The following is a 21,440-nucleotide window of genomic DNA, read 5'->3' on the forward strand; positions in this document are numbered from 1 at the left end:
ACTGATCTTCTATCTTCAATAGTGTCAGGATAACTTCATCAGTGTAGTACTGGAACAGCAGATACAGGATCTTCTTAATGGTCTTTTGGGCTGTGGTTTCTGTAATGCTGTTCATGTGGTAGTAAAGGTACTGGATGATTTCCGGCACCTGAAATGAGGGAAAAGGGGGTTCTTTCCAGACATTCAACACCAGCTCACCAGCATCCACATAACTAGGCACCCACTTCACCTTTAGGGCTGCACATGATGCATACATAGCATGTCCAGACCAAAAAAGTCACCGTCCCACTGCACTCTGCTATGGTCAGGCCACACCCTCAGAGCTGTGGACTGTCTTGGACCCTATGGGGCCTGAAGCAACCCCATGTTGGATGCTAATCCACCATATTGACTTTTTTTTTTTTTTGGGACAAAGTCTTGCTCTGTCACCCATGCAGCTGGAGTGCAGTGGTGAGATCTCGGCTCACTGCAACCTCCACCTCCTGGGTTTTATCATGCCTCAGCCTCCTGAGTAGCTGGGATTACAGGTACACATCACCTCTCCCGGCTGATTTTTTGTATTTTTATTAGAGACAGGATTTTACCATGTTGCCCACGCTGGTCTCGAACTCCTAGGCTCAGGCAATCTGCCCACCTCGGCCTCCCAAAGTGCTAGGGTCACAGGCGTGAACCACAGCACCTGGCCCACAATATTGACTTTTTTTGTTTTGTTTTGTTTTATTTTGTTTTTTCCTTCTCTTTTCATTTTGGTCACCATATGGACTTCTGATTAATCTTTGTTCCCAGAATACCTCTAAGATTTCTACTTTATTTATTTATTTTTTTTTTAGATGGAGTCTTGCTCTATCACCAGGCTGGAATGCAGTAGCGCCATCTCAGCTCACTGCAACCTTCACCTCCTGAATTCAAGAGATTCTCCTGCTTCAGCCTCCCAAATAGCTGGGACTGTAGGCACTCACAAGCACGCCCAGCTAATTTTTGTAGTTTTAGTAGAGACGAGGTTTCACTATGTTGGCCAGGATGGTCTCGATCTCCTGACCTCCTGATCCACTCACCTCGGCCTCCCAAAGTGCTGGGATTACATGCATGAGCCACCGTGCCCGGACTTACTTTATCTATTGTTGCCGTACATCCTGTCCTTAGGTCGAAACAACCCTTACCATAAATCCTGCCCTTAGGGCAGATTTGCATAGCATTCTTGCTTTTTCCTGAGGGGTTGATTTTAATTGTCCTACACATTCCTTCTCTAAGGTATATTTGTTAGTTTCTTAGAGACAGGGTAGTGGCATGCTCATAGCTCACTGCAGCCTTGATGTCCTGGGCTCCAGTGATTCTCCCACCTCAGCCTCCCAGTAGCTGGGACTAGAGGCACACCCACCATGTCCGAGTCCTATTGTACAGAAGCTCTGGGCCATGGCGGGTGATGGCTGGGGGGGTCCACCATCTCGTCTCGCAGCCTCCTGAGACATGGCTTCCGTTTTGTTTTTTGTTTTGTTTCAGACGGAGTCTGGCTCGGTCGCCCAAGCTGGAATGCAGTGGCGCAATCTCAGCTCACTGCAACCTCCACCCTCCGGGTTCAAGCGATTCTCCTACCTCAGCCTCCCAAGTAGCTGGGACTACAGGCGCACCCCACCACACCCGGCTAATTTTTGTATCTTTAGTAGAGATGGGGTTTTGCCATGTTGGTCAGGCTGGTCTCAAACTCCTGACCTCAGGTGATCCACCTCCCCCAGCCTCCCAAACTGCTGGGATAACAGGCGTGAGCCACCATGCCTGGTCTTTTTTTTTTTGAGACAGGGTCTCCTTCTGCCTCCCAGGCTGGAGTGCGGTGGCATGATCTGGGCTCACTGCAACCTCCGCCTCCTGGGTTCAAGCAATTCTCCTGCCTCCACCTCTGAAGTAGTTTCTTTCTCAGAAACTGGATTCATCAACCTCTTTCTTTGACCTCTCAGCTTCCTTGGATTTTAAGGGTAGCTTTATACAGACCTGCCCACCATGGAACAGACCCCATATTTTAAGAGGGACAAAATAGAGAGCAGCCAGGGGAGACCAGAACCATGTCTGGAAACCATGTCATGAAGAAAGAAGGAAGAATCTGAGGATGAGTAACTTAGAGAGAGGAAGGCAGAGGGCATAGGATTGCTGCCTCCAAGTGGTCTCAAGACTATTATGGAGGGAGAGAAGAGTCAGTCCTTGCTGTTTACTGGCCATGTGGGGTGGAGGCAACAGGTGGTGGTCCGCATGAACTCTAAAGTCATACTACCTGGATGTGAATTTCACCTCCCCACTTACCAACTGTGTGAGCTTGGGAAAGCTTTTCATCCTCTCTGCACTCTATTTCCTCGTGCAAAATATGAGGACGATTTTACTCACGTCAACAGTTCTGAGTTAATGCATCTGAATTGGTTGGAACAGTGTCTGTCACCTAATAACTGCTGACGAAACTTCAGTAATTAAGGCTCATAGCCTCTTTGAGCCTTTTCTCATTTTGTTTTTCTTTTGAGACAGGGTCTAGCTCTGGTGTCCCAGCTGGGGTGCAGTGGCACAATTATAGCTCCCTGCAGCCTCCATCTCCTGGGTTCAAGCGATCCTCTCACCTCAACCTCCCTAGTAGTTGGGACTACAAGTGTGCGCCACCATGTGCAACTAATGCTTTTGATTTTTAGTAGGAATGAGGTCTCACTATATTGCCCAGGCTGCTCTTGAACTCCCAAACTCAAGCGATCCTTCTTCCTGGGCCTCCCAAAGTGCTGGGATTACAGGTGAGAGCCACTGCACCTGGCCTTCTCATTTCTAAAGAGAAAATAATTCTTAACAACAGATACGTTGTAAGAATTCAATACAAGAATATGTAAAAGAAGCTAGCATAGTATATAGCACCTAGCATTAGTAACACTTGAATTTTTTTTTAAATTTTATTAATATTAATTGAATTCTGCATAACCCCAGAAGGTAAACTTGGGCCAGGGACTAGAAACTATGGGGATGCAGATTTCAGTGCACTATAAGTTAGAACTTTTAGATAAGGAATGTGGTTCACCTTTATACACTGTTGGTAGAATGTAAATTAGCACAACCATTATGTAAAATTCCAACATTATGGAGGTTACTCAAAAAACTAAAAGTAAAACTACCAATACCACTTATGGGTATATAGCCAAAGAAAATGAAACCAGTGTCTGGAAGAGATATCTGCACTCCCCTGTTCATTGCAGCGTTTTTTGTAATAGCCATGATAGGGAAAGAACCTAACCTTCCAACAACAGATAAATGGATAAAGAAAATGTGGCATATACACAATGGAATGCTCTTCACCCTTAAAAATGAAGGAAACCCTGTCATTTAACAGTATACATGAACCTGGAGGACATTATGAAAAACAAAACAAGCCAGGTATAGAAAAACAAATACTGGGTGACCTCACTTAGACGTGGAATCTAAAAAAGTCAAACTCATAGAAGCAGAGTACAACGGTGGTTACCAGGGGCTGGAGGTGAGGAGGATTGGAGAGATATTGGTCAAAGGATACAAAATTTCATTTAAACAGGAGAAATAAGTTCAGATCTATTGTACAACATGGTGACTATTCTATACTTGAAATTTGCTAAGACAGTAGATTTTCAATGTTCTCACTACAAAAAAAAAGTATGTGAGTTAACTGATATGTTAATTAGCTTGGTTTAGCCATTCCACAATGTATACATATTTCAAAATATCATGTTGTATGCCATAAATATATATCCTTTTTGTAAATTAAAAAACTTTTTTTTAAAAAGAAAGTAGTTTACAAATACAAATGAGCTATAGTTTCAGGTAGTGAGTGCCTCAAGATTGCTTTCAGCACCGTCTGGGTGTCCAGTGGTCTGGGGTGCTCTCGAAGAGATTACAAGCATTGTGCTCGCTTCACAGATACTAAAATTGGAATAATACAGAGAAGATTAGCATGGCCCCTGCACAAGGATGACATGTAAATTTGTGAAGCATTCCATACAAAATAGATTTAAAACCTTAAAAAGAGATGACAAGCATCAAGTGGGGAGTTAGAGTAGTTGACCTTTGGGGTCCCCTTCAACTTGTCAGTGGTCTGCTCTTAGGCATTCAATCAAAAGGCAATCCAGGCCAGAGAAGTGGAAAATGTAAGATCCTGGAACTGCTCATAGGACCTATAGTGGAGAGGTCATAAGTGGGTTAGAGAAGTGGGTTGGGACATTAAAATAAGAGGGACTCCATCAGTCCATAAGATATTTTAAAATACTATAATAAAAAGGACAGCTAAACTGTGCTGTCTTAATTTTTTTATTAATGTTTTTAAGAGATGGGGTCTTGCTATGTTGCCCAGGCTGGTTTCAAACTCCTAGGCTCAAGTGATACCCTCACCTCAGCCTGCCAAACTGCTAGGATTACAGACAGGTGTAAGCCACTACACCCAGCCCTATGCTGTCTTAATTTTACTGAGAACCAGTCCCAGCTCTCATAAAAGAGTCTCTGTATTTCATCTCTATTTATGTTAGTGTGTCACAAGTTTATGGATATATATTATATTTATATTTATATACACACACACCCCTGAATTATCCCTCCTGAATAAACAAGAAGGCACCTATAGATCTAACATATCAAATACTGTCTGGAAGCAGGAAGAAGACTGAGGTCTCTCCTGGTCCTAGCAGCCCCTAGTAGTCTGTTATAGCTTTGACTCAATTCTTCTTCCCATCCTGGTGGAGATGGAAGCCAGATGGTCAACCCTTCCCAAAGAAGAGTCTTTTCAACAATCACAACTCCTCATTTAGCCTTTGCTCCTCTGGGTTGAAGTGTGTGATTCTTTAAACTCAAACTGGTAGGAGATGGAACAAGACCCAAAACAGAACAGAAAGGAAGAATCCTTCAATTGACCTTGAACCATTAGGTCCCCCAGAGCTGCTACCTTCCCGATCTCTGGAATTGTGTACTTCAGGATCATCTTTAACATCTTGGAAGCTGCAGAGATGTCATGCCTGCTGGTGTTGGTCATGGCCTCCATGCTCACCATGATCATATCTGCTCTCTCCTCAGGGGTCAGGTATTTCTTGAAGAACTGAAGAAAGAAGAACAGCTGTCTCCACAATGTTAGCATCCCAACTTGGGTCTGCCCCAAAGCCTCTGGCCTCCAAAGAGACCAATCAACCACGGGCCAGTGGAGGCAGCCCCTGGTCAGCATCTGGCTATTCCGTGGTGTGAGCCAAGCTTCAGAGTGCCACCAGCTCTGAAGTCTCGAGGAAGGAGCAATGGTCCAGACAACTTGATACAGAGGACAATGCAAAAGGCATTTCTACTTCCATTTGGAATGCAAGCAAGTGAGTCCATTGGAAATTAGTTCTGATGTTTAGTGAGCTTGCAGCATTCCAAAGCAAGTAGGACTGCTATTATGTACAGCAGACATGCCTCATGCCTCTGAGCCTGCACCTGCATATCCATGTGAAGCTCATTCACTCAAACAATATTGAGGCCCAGCTCTGTGCCTGGTTGTATTGCTGGGAGCTCAGGACAACTGCAACTAAGACATACAATGCCTTTACCCTCAAGGAATTTACCATCAAGTCAGGGCAAGTAAACAGGCAGTTATAGTGCAATGTGAGTGATACAGTTTGTCTGTATTCCCACCCAAATATCATCTTGAATTGTAGTTCCCATAATCCCCATGTGTCAGGGTGGTTACCCTCATGCTGTTCTTGTGATAGTGAGTGAGTTCTCACAAGATCTGATGGTTTTATAACGGATGTTTTCTCCTTTGCTCAGCACTTCTCCTTCCTACTGCCATGTGATTCCTACCGCCATGATCCCCTACCGCCATGATTCAGACCCAAGGAAAAAGAAGGACAGAGTTCCAGGCAGAGGGAACAGAATATGCAAAGGCCTGGAGTGGAAGGAAGTTCAGCCTAACTACTGTGTCCTGCAAGGGAGACCTGGGCCAGGTGGAAAAGGGAGACTAAGACAAGATGAGGCAGGACAGTTACAGCAGGGACCAGATCATGAAGGGTCTTGTGGGTCAAGTGAACAAGTTTGGACTTTAGAATGAGGACAATGGAGAGTCAATGCAGTCTGAAGGAGAATAATAAATCTCAGCATTTGCGTTTTAGAAATGCAGTTCTCTGACTGTAGCATAGAAAGTGATGTGACAAGAAGCACAGTTGGAAACAGGATGATCAGTAAGGGGCTGCTGGAGTGACCCAGGCAAGAGATGCTGGGGGCCCCACAGTGGGGCTGGAGCAGAGTGGACAAATTCAAGAGCTATCCAGGAGGCAGAATGAACAAACCTGGTGTTGAATTGGATGTGAAGAGTGAGGGAGAGGAAAAAGCAAGGGATGACTCCTGGATTTCTGACTGGAGTGATTTGAGTTGATTGAGCCTGGAGACACCATATCTAAGACAACCAATGTATCTTTTTGTTTTTTTGAGATGGAGTCATGCTCTGTCGCCCAGGCTGGAGTGCAGTGGTGTGATCTCGGCTCACTGCAAGCTCCATCTCCCAGGTTCACGCCATTCCCCTGCCTCAGCCTCCTGAGTAGCTGAGACTACAGGAGCCCGCCACCATGCCAGCTAATTTTTTTTTTTGTATTTTTAGTGGAGATGGGGTTTCACCGTGTTAGCCAGGATAGTCTCGATCTCCTGACCTCGTGATCCACCCGCCTTGGCCTCCCAAAGTGCTGGGATTACAGGCATGAGCCACCACGCCCAGCTAAGACAACCAATACATCTTTACTGAATAAAAAAAAATTAAGGCTAGGCTACAAATAAGGTACAAGGGCACAATCTGTAGGAGGATAATAGGGTTGACTATACTTCTTTTAAAGAACTCTCTTGGCCAGGTGCAGTGGCTCACGCCTGTAATCCTAGCACTTTGGGAGGCCAACACGGGTGGATCACCTGAAGTCAGGAGTCCGAGACCAGCCTGGCCAACATGGTGAAACCCCATCTCTACTAAAAAATACAAAAATTAGCTGGGTGTGGTGGCACGCACCTGTAATCCCAGCTACTCGAGAGGCTGAGGCTACAGAATCACTTGAACCCAGGAGTCAGAGGTTGCAGTAAGCTGAGATCGTGCCACTCCAGCCTGGGCGACAGAGCAAGACTCTATTTCAAAAAAAAAAAGAACTCTCTCAGTGACCCCAAGCCTCAGTCAACTCAAGTGCAGCTAGGGAATGAGTCTTACCCCTCCAGCCTGCTATCCATGAGACCTTGAGCTTTGGAGACACTCCCCTGGGTAAAGGAGTACTCCTCTGTGGCCCCACACAGGCCATCTACAGTCTCCCCACCCCAGCTCTCTTTCTTCCCTGTCATGGCTCCCCATCTGGGCATTTCATGCACTGTGGAGAATGAGGGTTACCAGTGTTAGATCCTGCAGGCTGGCAAGCTATGTTCCACGGAAATCCTTCTGCAAATCCTTCAGGATAGTCTCTGTCTTCTGTTTCACACCTTCAATCCAAAAATAACAATTAAGGGGCAGGGCCTTAACAGGGAAATAGGAACACACCCTTCTTTATTTCCCCTCCAAACCTCAGAGAAGATCAACAGAGTGAAATGGGTGAAATAATATTTGCTCAACAGAATGGGAAGAGTTCCCCAGCACCAGGCCAATGGGTGGAGGGAGAATGTGGCTGGGGTCTCAGTCTGGTCCTTGCAGCTGTTCCTGCCCTGTGCCAGAATGTGGACTGTTCTACCCGTGGGTGCTGAGCAAATGCCCTTATAAGAAGTATGCCCTGTTGAACCATGAGAAGTCAGAGTTTCTGAAACTCCTTTTAGGGATATTTGCAAATCCTCCTGGCACCTCTGTAAGCACGTATGACTGTATTTTTTGTTTTCCTCGAGCAAAGAGGGTCTCAGTCTGGGACTCCCAAATTTGTTCCCTAAGAAAAGGTATTCATTTTCCCAGTCTTAGGCCTAGCAGTAAGGCTGAGACCACTGGGAAATACTGAGTATCCAAGTTGATTCCATAGGTGGCTGCAAGCCTAGCTCCCCTTTTCCCCAAGAATCTCTTAGAATCTCTTACAAGAGGGCATTGCATCAGCAATGGGGTTGGAGCTCATCCAGGTAGAGTTTCCAGATCTGCTTGTAACGGGGATCCCTCATCTTGGGGCATCATAGCATATTTACTCCACTGCCCTCGTGAGAAGGAACTGCCCTTCATCGTGTGCCTGGCACAGTGTGGGCATTCAATGAACAGTGCTTATATGCTCTTGTTATTCATGGGTCCTCACGGCTGTAGCCCAGTGGCCACCCAGGCTCATGTTGCTTACTTCTCTGAAGCACAGGGATTTTGAACAGATAATGCAATGCCTCTGATGCCTCTATGCTGATCTCGTGGTTGCAGCCCATGACGAAGAGGCCGAAGATGCTCATCAGTTTCCCACTCATCGAGAATTCCTCCATGTGCTGCCCAGAAGAGGAAACTGGTTAACTCCCCATCACCCCAAAAGGAACTTCCCCATACTGTGGCCACCATCCCTCTCCAACCTCCCCACCCCTCGACACCACTAAATCATTTGCCTGCATGTATCCCCTCACCACACCAGCTCCACACTCTTTCCCCGCCCAAGAAAAACCTTTCAAAGCAGCACCCAGGGAAATGGGGCAGCCAGATCCCTGAAACATGTTAGCCAGTGGGAAGCTGTGGACCCAACCCAGCTGTTTAGGCCAAGGTCCCCCAACAAGGCTGAGATGTGTCCAGCCAATTGGAACTCACTTGGCCAAGGGCAAACCAAGCAAACAAGTCAAGCCTCTTACCCCGTAGGAACAGAAAAGGCACTAATGCAAAAAAAGAGGGACACTCTGACCGCCCACCCCCCAGTAACCCCTTGCAGAGCCACAGACTCTCAGGTACCCCATGTGCAGAGAAGCAGGGCCCGCTGGGTCAGCCTTTCCCCCCACTCCAAGCACTCACTGACAGTTCGGGGAAATTGCAAATAAACCTCAGCAGCCGGGAAATAGTGCCCAAGGCCCTCATCTGTTCGTGCACTTTGTCTGACAGTAATGACCAAGGTAAGATGATCTGGAAAAGGAGTAAAGAGACCTTGTGAACACGTTCTGTGGGAGTGCTACTCCCTTCCTTCTCGATTCCACATCCCTGACTGCTAAAAAGACAAAAAGGAGGGAGTTGTGGCAGGCACCAGAGCAAAAGGCCCCATGAACTTGGCAAAGCAAAGGTGTGTTTAAGAGTCTCCTGGGCTATACAAAAAATTAGCTGGGTGTGGTGGTGCATGCCTGTGGTCCCAGCTACTCGGGAGACTGAGGTAGCAGAATGGCTTGAACCTGGGAGGTGGAGGTTGCAGTGAGCTGAGATCACACTACTGTACTCCAGCCCGGGTGACAGAGTGAGATTCTGTCTCAAAAAAAAAAAAAAAAAAAAAAGTCTCCGGGGCTTCACCTGCTACCTTCTGGGTCTCTTCTGACAGGAATGTTTAAAGACAGTGCTGTGCCTTAGATGCAGAATTACAAAGCAGTGGGTAAGCAGGAATGGGATAAGGTGGGGAGACAGGGCTCTCTTGGTGGCATATCCATGCAAACCCCTACCTGCTAGGCCAGGGGAAGGGGTAAAGTGGTCTCTGAAGGATGAGATTCAGAGCCGTTCATTTCTGGAGGTTAATAATAATAGTGACACAGGTAAGTATTCTGAATAGAATAACCCACTCTATCCTCCCAGCAGCCCTATAAGTGTTATTATTACCACACTAGGTTGAGATCCCACCAGGGAAGACAGGCCTGTGTCCTGCTTGCTACAGACTTTTGGGAAAGTGTGTCCCGTATCATAGCTGCTGGACAGGTGTCCTTCAGGGTAGCCTTTCTCTCAGAGCATTGAACCCCATCATGGACAGCCATGTGGCAAAAAAAGAAAAATGAACTACAACGTGTACCTGACCGTCCAATACAAAAGTTAATTCAGAATTGACCACAGACTTAAAATCTAGAATGATAAGATTCTAGAATAAAATGAGAAAATACTTAAAGAAGGCAAAAATTCCTAAATAATACAAAGAAAGTATAACCATAAAAAATAATAATGATTTGGACTTCATCAAAATGAATAACTACCTGCTCTTCAAAAGATACTGTTAAGAGTGGCCAGGGCTGGGTGTAGTGGCTCACGCCTGTAATCCCAACACTTTGGTCAGCTGAGGTGGGTGCGTTACCCGAGGTTAGGAGTTCAACACGATGTGGGCATTCAATGAATGTCCGGCCAATATGGTGAAATCCTGTCTCTGCTAAAAATACAAAAATTAGCCAGGTGTGGTGGCACATGCCTGTAATCTCTGTTATTCAGGAAGCTGAGGCAGGAGAATTGCTTGAACCGGGGAGGCAGAGGTTTAGTGAGCTGAGATCATGCCACTGCACTCCAGCCTGGGTGACAGAGTGAGACTCCGTCTCAAAAAAAAAAAAAAAAAAAAAAAAGACACTGTATAAAGTCAGACCACAAAATGGGAGAAAATGTCTGCAAATCACATATCTGACAAAATATTTATATCCAGAATATACAAAGAGCTCTCAAGGCTGGGCGTGGTGGCTCACACACTTGTAATCCCAGCACTTTGGGAGGCCAAGGCAGGAGGATTGCTTGCACCCTGGAGCTCGAGACCAGTATGGGCAACATAGGGAGACCGTAGCTCTACATAAATTTTTTTCTTTTTTTTTTTTTGAGACAGAGTCTCGCTCTGTCGCCCAGTCTGGAGTGCAGTGGCATGATCTTGGCTCACTGCAACCTTCTCCACCCAGGTTCAAGAGATTATCCTGCCTCAGCCACCTCAGTAGCTGGGATTACAGGCATATGCCACCACATCTGGCTAAGTTTTGTATTTTTAGTAGAGATGGGGTTCTGCCATGTTGGCCAGGCTGGTCTTGAACTCCTGACCTCAAGTGATCCACCCGCCTCAGCCTCTCAAAGTGCTGGGACTGCAGGCGTGAGCTACTGTGCCTGGCCCATAACATTCAAAAATTAGTGGAGCATGGTGGTGCACACCTATGGTCCTAGCTACTCAGGAGGCTGAGGTGGGAAGGTCTCTCGGGGAGGTTCGAGGCTGCAGTGAGTAGTGATGGTATCACTGCTCTCCAGCCTGGGCAACAGAGTGAGATGCTATCTCAAATAAAATAAAATAAAATAAAATAAACCCTCAAACATCCAAATAAGAAAACAATCCAATAAAAAAATGGGCAAAAGATTTAAATAGATGCTTCATCAAAGCAGATACGTAGATGGCAAATGCATTTATGAAAAGGTCCCCAACATTAGTCACTAGGAAACGCAAGTTAAAACCACAAAGAGATACCACTACACATCTATAAGAATGACTAAAAGGAAACACTAACAATACTACATGCTGGCAGGGATGCAGAGTAACTGGGACTCTTACACATTGCTAGTGGGAATGGAAAACGGCCACTTAAGAAAACACTTTGGAAGTATCCCCCCACCCACCTTTTTTTTTTTTTTTTTTTTTGAGAGGGAGTTGTGCTCTTGTTGCCCAGGCTGGAGTGTGATGGCACAATCTCAGCTCACAGCAACCTCTGCCTCCTAGGTTCCAGTGATTCTCCTGCCTCAGCCTCCCAAATAGCTGGGATTACAGGCATGTGCCACCACGCCTGGCTAATTTTGTATTTTTAGTAGAGATGGGGTTTCTCCATGTTGGTCAGGCTGGTCTCAAACTCCCCACCTCAGGTGATCCGCCCTCCTCGGCCTCCCCAAGGGCTGGGATTACAGGCATGAGCCACTGCGCTCCGCTGGGAAGTATCTCATAAAGTGAAACATCCACATGCCATACAACACAGCAGTCCCGCTCCAAGAAATTTACTCAAGTGAAATAAAAACCTATGTTCATACAAAAGCCTGCACACAAAGATTTACAGCAGCTTCATTTGTAATCATCCCAGTCTGGAAACAACCCTAAAGTTCCTCAACTGGAAAATTAATGCACAAACTGTGATCCATCTACTCAATTAAAAAATAAAAAGAAACAAAGTACTGATACACATAACAACATGAATAAATCTCAAATGCATTATGCTAAATGAAAGAAGACAGACTCCAGAGACTGTCTACTGGATAATTCTACTTAGTTTTTTTTTTTTTTTTTTTTTTAGACAAGATCTCCCTGTATATTGCCCAGACTGGAGTGCAGTGGCACTGTCACAGCTCACTGCAGCCTCGACCTCCTGGGCTCAGGTGATCTTCCCACCTCAGCCTCCCAAGTAGCTGGGACCACAGGTACGCACCACCATGTCCGGATAATTTTTTTATTATTTGTAGAGGTGGGGGTCTCACTGTTGCCCAGGCTGGTCTTGGTCTCCTGGGCTCAAGTGATCCTCCCAAAGTGCTGGAATTACAGGCATGAGCCACTGTACTCAGCCTTAGATAACATTTTAATTATTTTATTTATTTATTTTTGAGATAGGGTCTCGCTTTGTTCCCCAGGCTGGAGTACTCAGCCTTAGATAACATTTAATTATCTTAATTAATTAATTAAATAAAATAATTAATTAAGTAATAAGATAATTATTTATTTAATTATCTTAATTAATTAATTGTTTATTTATTTTCAAGACAGGGTCTAGCTTTGTTGCCCAGGCTGGAGTGCGGTAGCACGATCACAGCTCACTGCAGCCTCAACCTCTAGGCTTCAGGTGATCCCCTCACCACAGCCTCCCAAGTAGCTGAGACAACAGGCACACACCACATGCCCAGCTAATATATTTTTTTTATTTTTAGTAGAGACGGGGTCTCATATGTTGCCCAGGCTGGTCTCAAACTCCTTGGCTTAGGTGATCCCCCTACCTCGCTCTCCCGAAGTGCTGGGACTACAGGCATGAACCACAGCACCTAGATGACACTTTAGAAACGGCAAAACTATAGGGACAGGAAACAAATCAGCCATTGCCAGGGATGGGGAATGGGGAAGGGGTTGACCATAGAGTCATGGGGGAATTGGGGGGGAGGGGGTTGTGATAGAACTGCTCTGTACCTTAATTGTGGCTATAATTACAGGACTGCATGCATTTGTCAAAACCCACAGATCTACACACTAAAAGCTGAATTACACTATATGTAAATTATACCTTAATTTAAAAACGGAAAAAAAGAAGACAAAAGAAAAAGGAGGGCCCTTAAGAAAACCATATAGCCCTCAAATTCAACCTTTCTGATCCAGCTCTGCAAAGTCAAATGTGAAATAAATGATGTTGTATTATGCTATCATGTCATTTTGTAGGAAAAATATGTCTAAAATATACACACTTGACTGAGAATTACCTCAAAGTAGCAAAAATAAATTTTGTTACACATAAAAATAACTTATTTTTATACTTTTAATTTTATTTATCAAGGTAAATTTATTCCTCCACTATTTTATACAAAGTGTTGGAACCTGTTTCAGGTGGTACTTTTGCAGGGCATCATTTATCTTTGGATAATGAGAACCCCCGTAATGGATCTCTTGAAGACTCTACCCTGACCAGGACCAAAGTTTTGCATCTCTGTTCCCCACAGACTCCAAGAATAACAGAACATTTGTTCTTACATTTATAGCGAGGTTGCCTAAAAAGCACAAAAATCCAAAATCCTTCTCAACAAACATACCAGAGATGATACATTCCAAAAGAACTATGTCACTCATCCAAATGTGGACAAATTTCCCTCTAGTTAAAGCCCTTGTCAAGGTCTTTTTGGGTTTTTTGGGTTTTTTTTTTTTTTTTTGAGACGGAATTTCACTCTTGTTGCCCGGGCTGGAGTGCAATGGCGCGATCTCGGCTCACTGCAACCTCCGCTTCCCGGGTTCAAGCGGTTCTCCTGCCTCAGCCTCCCGAGTAGCTGGGATTACAGGTGCCCACCACCATGCCCAGCTAATTTTTTTGTATTTTTAGTAGAGACGGGGTTTCACCGTGTTGGCCAGGCTGGTCACAAACTCCTGACCTCAAGTGATCCACCCGCCTCGGCCTCCCAAAGTGCTGGGATTACAGGCGTAAGCCACCGCGCCTGGCCTTGTCAAGGTCTTTTTATAAGATGCCTGGGCAATCTTGTCTCCTTCTTTGTAGTCACACCGAATGCTTCATGCAAAATTTTATTACCTTAATTGATTACCATCCTGTTCATGAAAGTCGGTTTCAAGTGACTCTTGGCTGTTTCCCCAACTCAAACTACCTCAGGAGATAACAATTTGTCATAACTAAGAATATTTGAAACGCTCTAAAGCTCTAAAGACAGTTAAAGAAGTACAATGAGTCTCTGGAGGGGATTACATTAAGGGATATAAAAGTAGCCTGTGGTTAAGCACTGAGGTCTTCTTTATCACAGAGCAACGGTAGACACTGCAAAAGGGGAAAATACTTTGAAGATTAAAGTCTGGCACAGATATAAATGTTATTACCATTGAAGCCCCAATATGTCCAAGTCCTGGGCAGAAATGGATCCTCAGCTTAGTTGGCTATGTTTCCAAAAATGTGATCCTCAAAACGATATTTCGTGGGAGATACAGAAATTTGTCTTCAAGTGATGTTTATGCACACTGAGGCATGAGAACTGATGGTCTTTGGACTAGAATGACACTTAGGCTATCCTGATATTCCTTTCCTCCCAAACATACTAGAATTAATATGGACTTTCAGTTTCCTTGATTTCCACAGCCACTTACCTCCAGAAAGTTTTGTAGTATGAGCATGCTGGGGTTCATACTGTCCATCACAAGAGCCTGCAACATGTCATCTAAGGCCTGGACCGTCTGACAAGTGAAGAGATAGGGAGTGTCCAGAACAGACTGCCACGGTGCCAGCTCGGCTCCCTGGGGGCACTCCCCCATCTCCTTGTCCCCAACCTCTGGAGGAAGGAAGTGGGGTCAGCCTGGCTCTGCCACCCTCGGCAGTCTCTCTCTCATGGCCAGCCACACTCTGATCTTCCTTGGTGCTGACCTTTCTTGGCCTCAATGAAGACTGGACCAGGTCCAGCCCAAATTGTGAGCCCATTGGTGAAATGTAGGCATTGGGCCATTCTCCCCAGGAAAGCCAGACCCCATGGGACTCTCTGCATTAGATTCATTCCACTGGGTCCAGGAAACATCTATTTTTAAAACTACAAAGGCTGAGGTGGGAAGACAGCTTGAGCCCCGGAGGTTGAGGCTACAATGAACTATGATTGCACCACTGTACTCCAGCCTGGGCAACAGAGTGAGACCCTGTCTCAAAATTTAAAAATTAAAAATAAAACAAAAAACTACAGGCCCCTGGGAAGATTTGGCAGTCTACTGGTCAGTTGCTCCACAGTATCTGTGGGTTTTATTATCAGACTGTCTCCTCCCATGACTGAGGCTGCTGTGAGCCTTAGTGAGCAAGGACATGGATAGGGTGGGAGCATGGGCCGATCCCTGGAAAGACAGGTGAGGGTATGACAGCTGGAGTGCTTCTTAGCAGCCCCAGGAACACCGGGCCAAGAGCTCTGCAGAGAGGTCAGAGCAGGAGAAAGGCGGGGGAGTTAAGGTGCAGGAGGTGACTCCAAAGACAAACACCCTCCCGGTGGAGCTCTCCATGAAGAGGTGGGGACTACCTGGAGGTAGAGACTCGCATTGTCTCTTCGGTACAGGCTGGGCACGATGGGCGGCAGAGAGAACAGGCTGGAGACGCCCACATTTACCAGATCCAGTTTTTGGGACAAGTGGAATGGTGGATTCACCTGACTGCAGGGAGAGGCAGGGAATAACAAGCGGCTTTGGGGGTCCCTGGGAGAAACTGGGTTATGTTTCTAGGACCCTCTGGGAGAATGTGCTCTGCTGCTCTTTCTGAGATGCAGGAAACAGTGGGGACCTGAGCCCCCAAACACTTTCTAATGGCCTCTCCTCCAGGGAAGGAGGGCCGGGGCTGCTGGGGAAGCTTCCCTCACTGGATGTCCTAATAGGCTTCCAAAAGTACAATTGGAGAACACCCCCTCCACCCAAAGATGCAGGCACTGGGGCTGTGCCACCCACAAGCCAAAAGTTAAGTCCCCAAACCTTGCCCTTCCTCCCAACCCAAATGTTCTCAGCACCAGAGACCCAGGCGCTCTGAGGGGGTAAGGGCAGGAAAGGCACCTCAGCGCCACAATGCAGAGCATGGCTTGCTGACGCATGTTGCCCATCAAAATCTCAGTGGATTCTTCAAGAATTAGTATCTAGAAAGGCCAGGAAACAAACAAAACAACAACAACAAAACAAGAACCCCCCTCAGAGAGAGATGCCAGACCTCAGGTCCGGGACTTGTCATCCTCATCCCTGAATGACCAACTCCCAGAAGAGCTTGGGTCCTTCTCACCTCAATTTTCTTGGCCAGGATGGCTTTGGGATAGTAATTGTCCATATTGCCATCTGCCTGGGCATGCACAGCACTACTCAAGGTTTCCACAGCCCTCAGGAACTTCAGCTTGGCGAACTCGGACTAGGACACAATACACAGACTGTTGCCCATAATAAGCTGGGCTTCAGCCCTTAGCTCTGCCCACAGGCAGCACCTGAGACCTGCACCCCACGCCTGCCCTTCACACCCAGCCCAGATTCCGATCAACTAGGCCAAAGGATGGATTGCTCACTTGATTTTCTCAGTGCAATGTCCCTGTCCCCAGGACTGCTGCTCACCAATGTCTGGCCACCTGTGTAGGGCTCTGGAGGACAATGGGGCTAAGGATTTCTGACAAAGATCTTTCCTACAGGAAGGGAACTGCAAGATCTGAGCCTTAGACACCCTGTCCAGTGGCCTAGCCACCAAAGATCTGCCCCATCAGGAGGCAACAATGGGCTGAGTATCTGGTGGCTTCCAAGCCAGGGCTAGTACTGAAAACCCAAGGAGGCATAAGCCCTCTTATTTTTTTCTACTTTCTGCCTCAGTTCACACAAAGGTCCAGAGAACTTTCTTACCACATGTTCTTCTTCTAGAAATTCCACTATGAACTCAAAGCCTTCTCTTTCTGATTGGCGCAATCCTGAAAAGGGATGTAGTTGGGGGAGTTTAGCTGATTCCATCAGATGGAACAGGAAGTCAGAGTCATCCTCCCCCTCCCTTCCTGTCCACCAAGAACGCCCAGAAGCTACCAGGGTCCCCAGAACCAGCTTCTCTAGGCCAATGGAAGCCAAAGTGGAAAAGCCATCATGTGGGGACTAGTTAAGAGATTTTCAGCCGGGTGCAGTGGCTCACTCCTGTAATCCCAACACTTTGGGAGGCTGAGGTGGGTGGATCACCTGAGGTCAGGAGTTCGAGACCAGCCTGGCCAACATGGTTAAACCCCTACTCTCTACTAAAAAATAAAAAATTAGCCGGGTGTGGTGGCATGCACCTGTAGTCCCAGCTACTCGGGAGGCTGAGGCAGGAGAATCGCTTGAACCCAGGAAGCAGAGGTTGCAGTGAACTGAGATTGCACTACTGCACTCCAGCCTGGGCACAGAGTGAGACTCCATCTCCAAAAAAAAAAAAAAAAGAAAGAAAGAAACAAAAGAAACAAAAGATTTTCTGCATCAGGTATGGCCTGGGATGGAAGAACAATTGGGAGGAGACCTTTAAGTCACTCCCAGTGGCCACAAATTTCTAGGGCTGTCCTAGACTGACTTTGAAAGTTTTGGTTGTGAATGGACTTGAAACCCCAAGTTGGCCTGGGAGGCTTCTTTGCCAACTGGACTGGCACAGCCTTCAGGGCATGCCTCCCTGAGCCTGAGCGTTGAGGCCAGGAATAGAGCCTGTTTGCCCCAAGTGGAGTCGGGAGAAGGTAAAGCAAGAGGAAGGAGCTGGTGACACCACTGGTCTCCAAAGCAACATGGGACACGGGCCTTAGTTCAAGTTGCTGTTGCCCTCTCACATTGCCCTGCAAGAAAAGCCCCTCGGAATAGGACTTGGACCCAAAGTACGGGAGCTACACACAATGGCCCTGGCACCAAACTGCATGAGTTCCAAGTTCAGCTCCTCTGCTTCATCAGCTCTGTGATCTCCAGCAAATTAAACTGTCAACTTTACCTTCCCCATCTGTATGACAAGGAAGATGATACTAACTGTTATTATTTGAGGATTAAATGAACAATGAGTCTTAATACATGTAAGAAGTCATCTTGAGCAAATTAAAACCCCCCAAGCTTCAGTTCTGACATCTTAACCTGGGGATGATCATCACAGTATCTATTATTGTTGTGGATTTAAATAAATTAATATGTGAAAAAAATTTAGGATGCTTCCTGGCATATAGTAGAAAATCAATGAGTGCATTCCTTAGCATACATTTATTGAGCACCTACTATGCAAAAGGACTCTCCTAGACACATCAGGGAACAAAAGAGACAATAATCTTTGCTGTCATAGAGCTTCTTACACACCAGGGAGTTCCTTCATAGGAACTACCCTTCTAAAAGAATTTTTATTTTGTATTTGCCCATATAGGTTTGTATATACACAGAAGTCAAAGAAAATCTCATTGAATTTGAGTGGGCTTGAAGGACGTGAATGGCAAGCCATTTATATATCTGGTGAGAGAGCATTCTAAGCCAAAGCAATAGCAAATGTGAAGGCCCAGAGGCAGGATCGTGCCTGGAAAGCTCAAGGAACAGCAAGGACGCCTGGGTGCCTGGAGTGGGAGGAGCAGGGAAGAGTGATGAGAGGTGAAGGTAAAGCAGTAATGGAGCAGATAATGAGGGACCCTTAGCTTATTGTAAAGACAATTGGCTTTAGGGACAGGAGCCCTGGGCAGGTTTTGAATAAAAGTGGTCTGACTTTGATTAACAACAGCACTCTGGCTGTTCAGTTGCGAATAAATCAGGAGTAGAGGGGGAGAATGGCATGGGGTGTGGGCAGAAGCAAAAGACCAACTGGGAGGTTGTGACAATAATCCAGAGGTGAGACGGTGGTTCACACCAAGGGAGGTGGTTAGAAGCTAATGATCAGATTCTGTATCCATGTTGAAGGCAGAACCAATAGGAATAGTTGATGGCTAGATGTGAGTATGAGAGACAGAAGTCAAGAATTGTGGCCTTGAGACACTGGAAAGATTGAGTTCCCATTAACTGATGTGGGGAACAGAACAGATTTGCGGTTGGGAATAAAGTTAAGAGTTCAGTTTGGAATATATTAATTTTGAGATGTCTACTTGGCATCAAAGTGGAGATATCAGTAGGCAGTTGGATATAAGAGCCTGGAATTCCAGAATTGCAGATCTGGACTGCAGATACCAATTTGGGAATTGTTGGCATGTAGATGTTATCTAAAGATTTCTCTGCCTGGATGCAGTGGCTCAGGCCTGTAATCCTAGCACTTTGGTAGTCCAAAGTAGGAGAATCACTTAAGCCCAGGAGTTCGAGAACAGCCTGGGCAACATAGTGAGACCTCATATCTACAAATAACCAAAAATTAGCTGGACGTGGTGGCACACACCTGTACTCCCAGCTACTTGGGAGGCTGAGGTGGGAGGACTGCTTAAGCCCAGGAGGTCAAGGCTGCAGAGAGGTATGATGGTGCCACTGCATTCTAGCCTGGGTGACAGAATGAGACCATGTCTCAAAAGAAAAGAAAAAAAAAAAAATATATATATATATAGAGAGAGAGAGAGAGAGAGAGAGAGAGAGCGCTCTGGCTCTCCTGAACAGCTGTCAGCTAGTGGAGGTGTCACTCAAAGTCTCAGGCAATGTCTTGATCCTGGCTCAGCTCCAGGCTTCTCAGGGAGGCAGGCCTGAAAAAGGACAGGCATGCAGAGCTATGACAGGGGTAGCCAGAAGTGGGCAGATGTGTGCCGATTAGGTATACCTCAAGCGAGGGCTTGGGCAGTCACCACCACTTCTGAGCACCCGCAGTTAATTGAGAGACAGGACCAACTGCTCACCCGGTAAGTTGGACTTCCAAGAGACTTGTAATGTCAATGGCTCAAAGGTTACTCTGTTTGGTTTTCGCTTGTTAGAACTCGGATTCATCTGTACACTTGGGGCAGCAGCCTGCAGCTTGCGACAACAGTGGGCAGGCCAGGCGTAAGATAGTCCTTCCTAGGGATGCAGCCTCTGCACTCACTCCAGGGGGAAGCTGCAGGAGGCAGACCCTGTCCATTTACCACAAAAGGAATTGGTTGAGTAGGGCCAGTGCCCGGTTCCGGGGTCAGCTTCCCATTTCTTCCCCATGGGAAGATTCGGGACCCTCTGAAGGGCCCTGGTCTCTCCTGATTTGCCTAGAAGTCTTCCATTCTGGGATCTTCCAGCATAGAGAATCTCAGACTCACAGGTAGGCTCCTAGGTCACAGGGGCTATCCCTCTGCCTCCAGGCCAAATTGCCTCTGGGAGTCTTGCTGCTAAAATCCCGAGGTCCCCTCTTCCCCGAGGCTTCTGTCCCCACCCCCTAATTCATAACCTTACTTCTGCCCTATGAGGGGAGCTAAGAGCCCCCCACATGTCTGCCCCTCCCAGACATGGCCCAGGGAAGCCTGCTCGTGGGCTGGGAAGAAACTGCTGCGCAACCTGGTTCTCTCACCGCCCTGCACTTCGGGTCCCCAAACGGGAACGTCCCATCGCTCACTGCCTTAAAGGGCCTTGCTCTGCCCCTGTGTCCGTCTCTTTTGTATCCCCCCCTCTTAGCTGGTCTCTGCCTGTCCTGTTATTGGGAGCTGCCCCTCGGATAAGTCATCCCCTGGGAACTTGCTCACCCTGTTTTCCCCGGGCCTAACTCACCATCATCTAAAATATAGAATCCAGCGCCCCATTCCCCACAAATAATAGGTCGAAGCGCTCAGGCAGGTCTGAGATCAGGATACCCCACAACTTCTCCAGAGACCCTGGAGCCGTCTCCCCTCCCCTACCTTCCCCAAGAATGGACTGCCCCAGACCCCTGAGGCCCACAGATCCCCGCGGCCCCCAGGGCTGCACCCACGCAAGGCTGGAGGCGCCTCTTCCGCAGCGAGGGCCGGGGGCCCTGCCCCGCCCCTTCCTTGGCTGTGGAGGGAACAGGCGGGAAGGGGGACCCCTTTACCTGACACGCTGGCGCCTCAGGTCGGGCACAGCCTCTCCAGGGGGCGCTGTGCTCCGGGACCCTGGAGCGGCCCCTGCAGGGCAGGCACGGAAGTGTCCAAGGTGGCGCTCCCCACCCGGCCTCAGTGGGACCCCAAGCAGCGGAGGGGCTGTGGGCACTCTTGCCGCGATGGGGGAGGGGCCTGCGGAGAGCCCCGCCTCCTCACCACCCCAAGGAGGGGTCCCAGTCTTCCAGGTATGGGGAAGGGGCTGTTTCTCATGAGCCTGGGCTCCGGGCAGTCAAAGCTCCAGGAATGGCTTGGAGGCACTGAGCCACCCATCTCTACCCTCTGCCTGGCCAGTCCCCTGTCCTTGGGGAAGTGACTCCCAGAGGCCAGCTCCTCAAGCTGAAGAGGAGGCTGTAAGGAGCTTTGACAGGGGTTGTGCTGGCTTCCGCCCTGCCCCGGAAGCAGAGAATCTGAGAGCCTCCCTCTACCACCCAAC

General features: G+C 47.3%; 1 protein-coding gene and 1 non-coding gene across 4 annotated transcripts; one reads left to right on the top strand and one right to left on the bottom strand.

Moving 5' to 3' along the window:
* Positions 1–78: 78 nt before the first annotated feature.
* On the bottom strand, positions 79–19,441 carry LOC131381860 (maestro heat-like repeat-containing protein family member 1). Of its 3 annotated transcripts, XM_058430835.1 has the most exons (11): positions 19,384–19,441; positions 17,887–17,988; positions 16,893–16,957; positions 16,294–16,416; positions 15,554–15,683; positions 14,649–14,735; positions 8,918–9,025; positions 8,274–8,409; positions 7,364–7,452; positions 4,894–5,074; positions 79–148 (listed from the first exon to the last, which is right to left on the bottom strand). In XM_058430835.1, the coding sequence occupies exons 4-9, from the start codon at positions 16,356–16,358 to the stop codon at positions 7,391–7,393; spliced, it is 588 nt and encodes a 195-aa protein (XP_058286818.1). In that variant the 5' UTR covers positions 16,359–16,416; positions 16,893–16,957; positions 17,887–17,988; positions 19,384–19,441; the 3' UTR covers positions 79–148; positions 4,894–5,074; positions 7,364–7,390. The 3 variants fall into 3 exon arrangements, with proteins under 3 accessions (XP_058286818.1, XP_058286820.1, XP_058286819.1); XM_058430836.1 differs by lacking the exon at positions 4,894–5,074 and having other exon boundaries at positions 88–148; XM_058430837.1 differs by lacking the exons at positions 16,294–16,416; positions 16,893–16,957; positions 17,887–17,988; positions 19,384–19,441 and adding an exon at positions 16,074–16,127.
* On the top strand, positions 3,893–3,995 carry LOC116458211 (U6 spliceosomal RNA). Its single transcript, XR_004245258.1, has one exon. It is a non-coding gene; the product is annotated as a U6 spliceosomal RNA (small nuclear RNA).
* Positions 19,442–21,440: the final 1,999 nt, after the last annotated feature.

The sequence above is a fragment of the Hylobates moloch genome, unplaced genomic scaffold (assembly GCF_009828535.3).
Source record: "Hylobates moloch isolate HMO894 unplaced genomic scaffold, HMol_V3 SCAFFOLD_18, whole genome shotgun sequence".
NCBI classification, from domain to species: Eukaryota; Metazoa; Chordata; class Mammalia; order Primates; family Hylobatidae; genus Hylobates; species Hylobates moloch.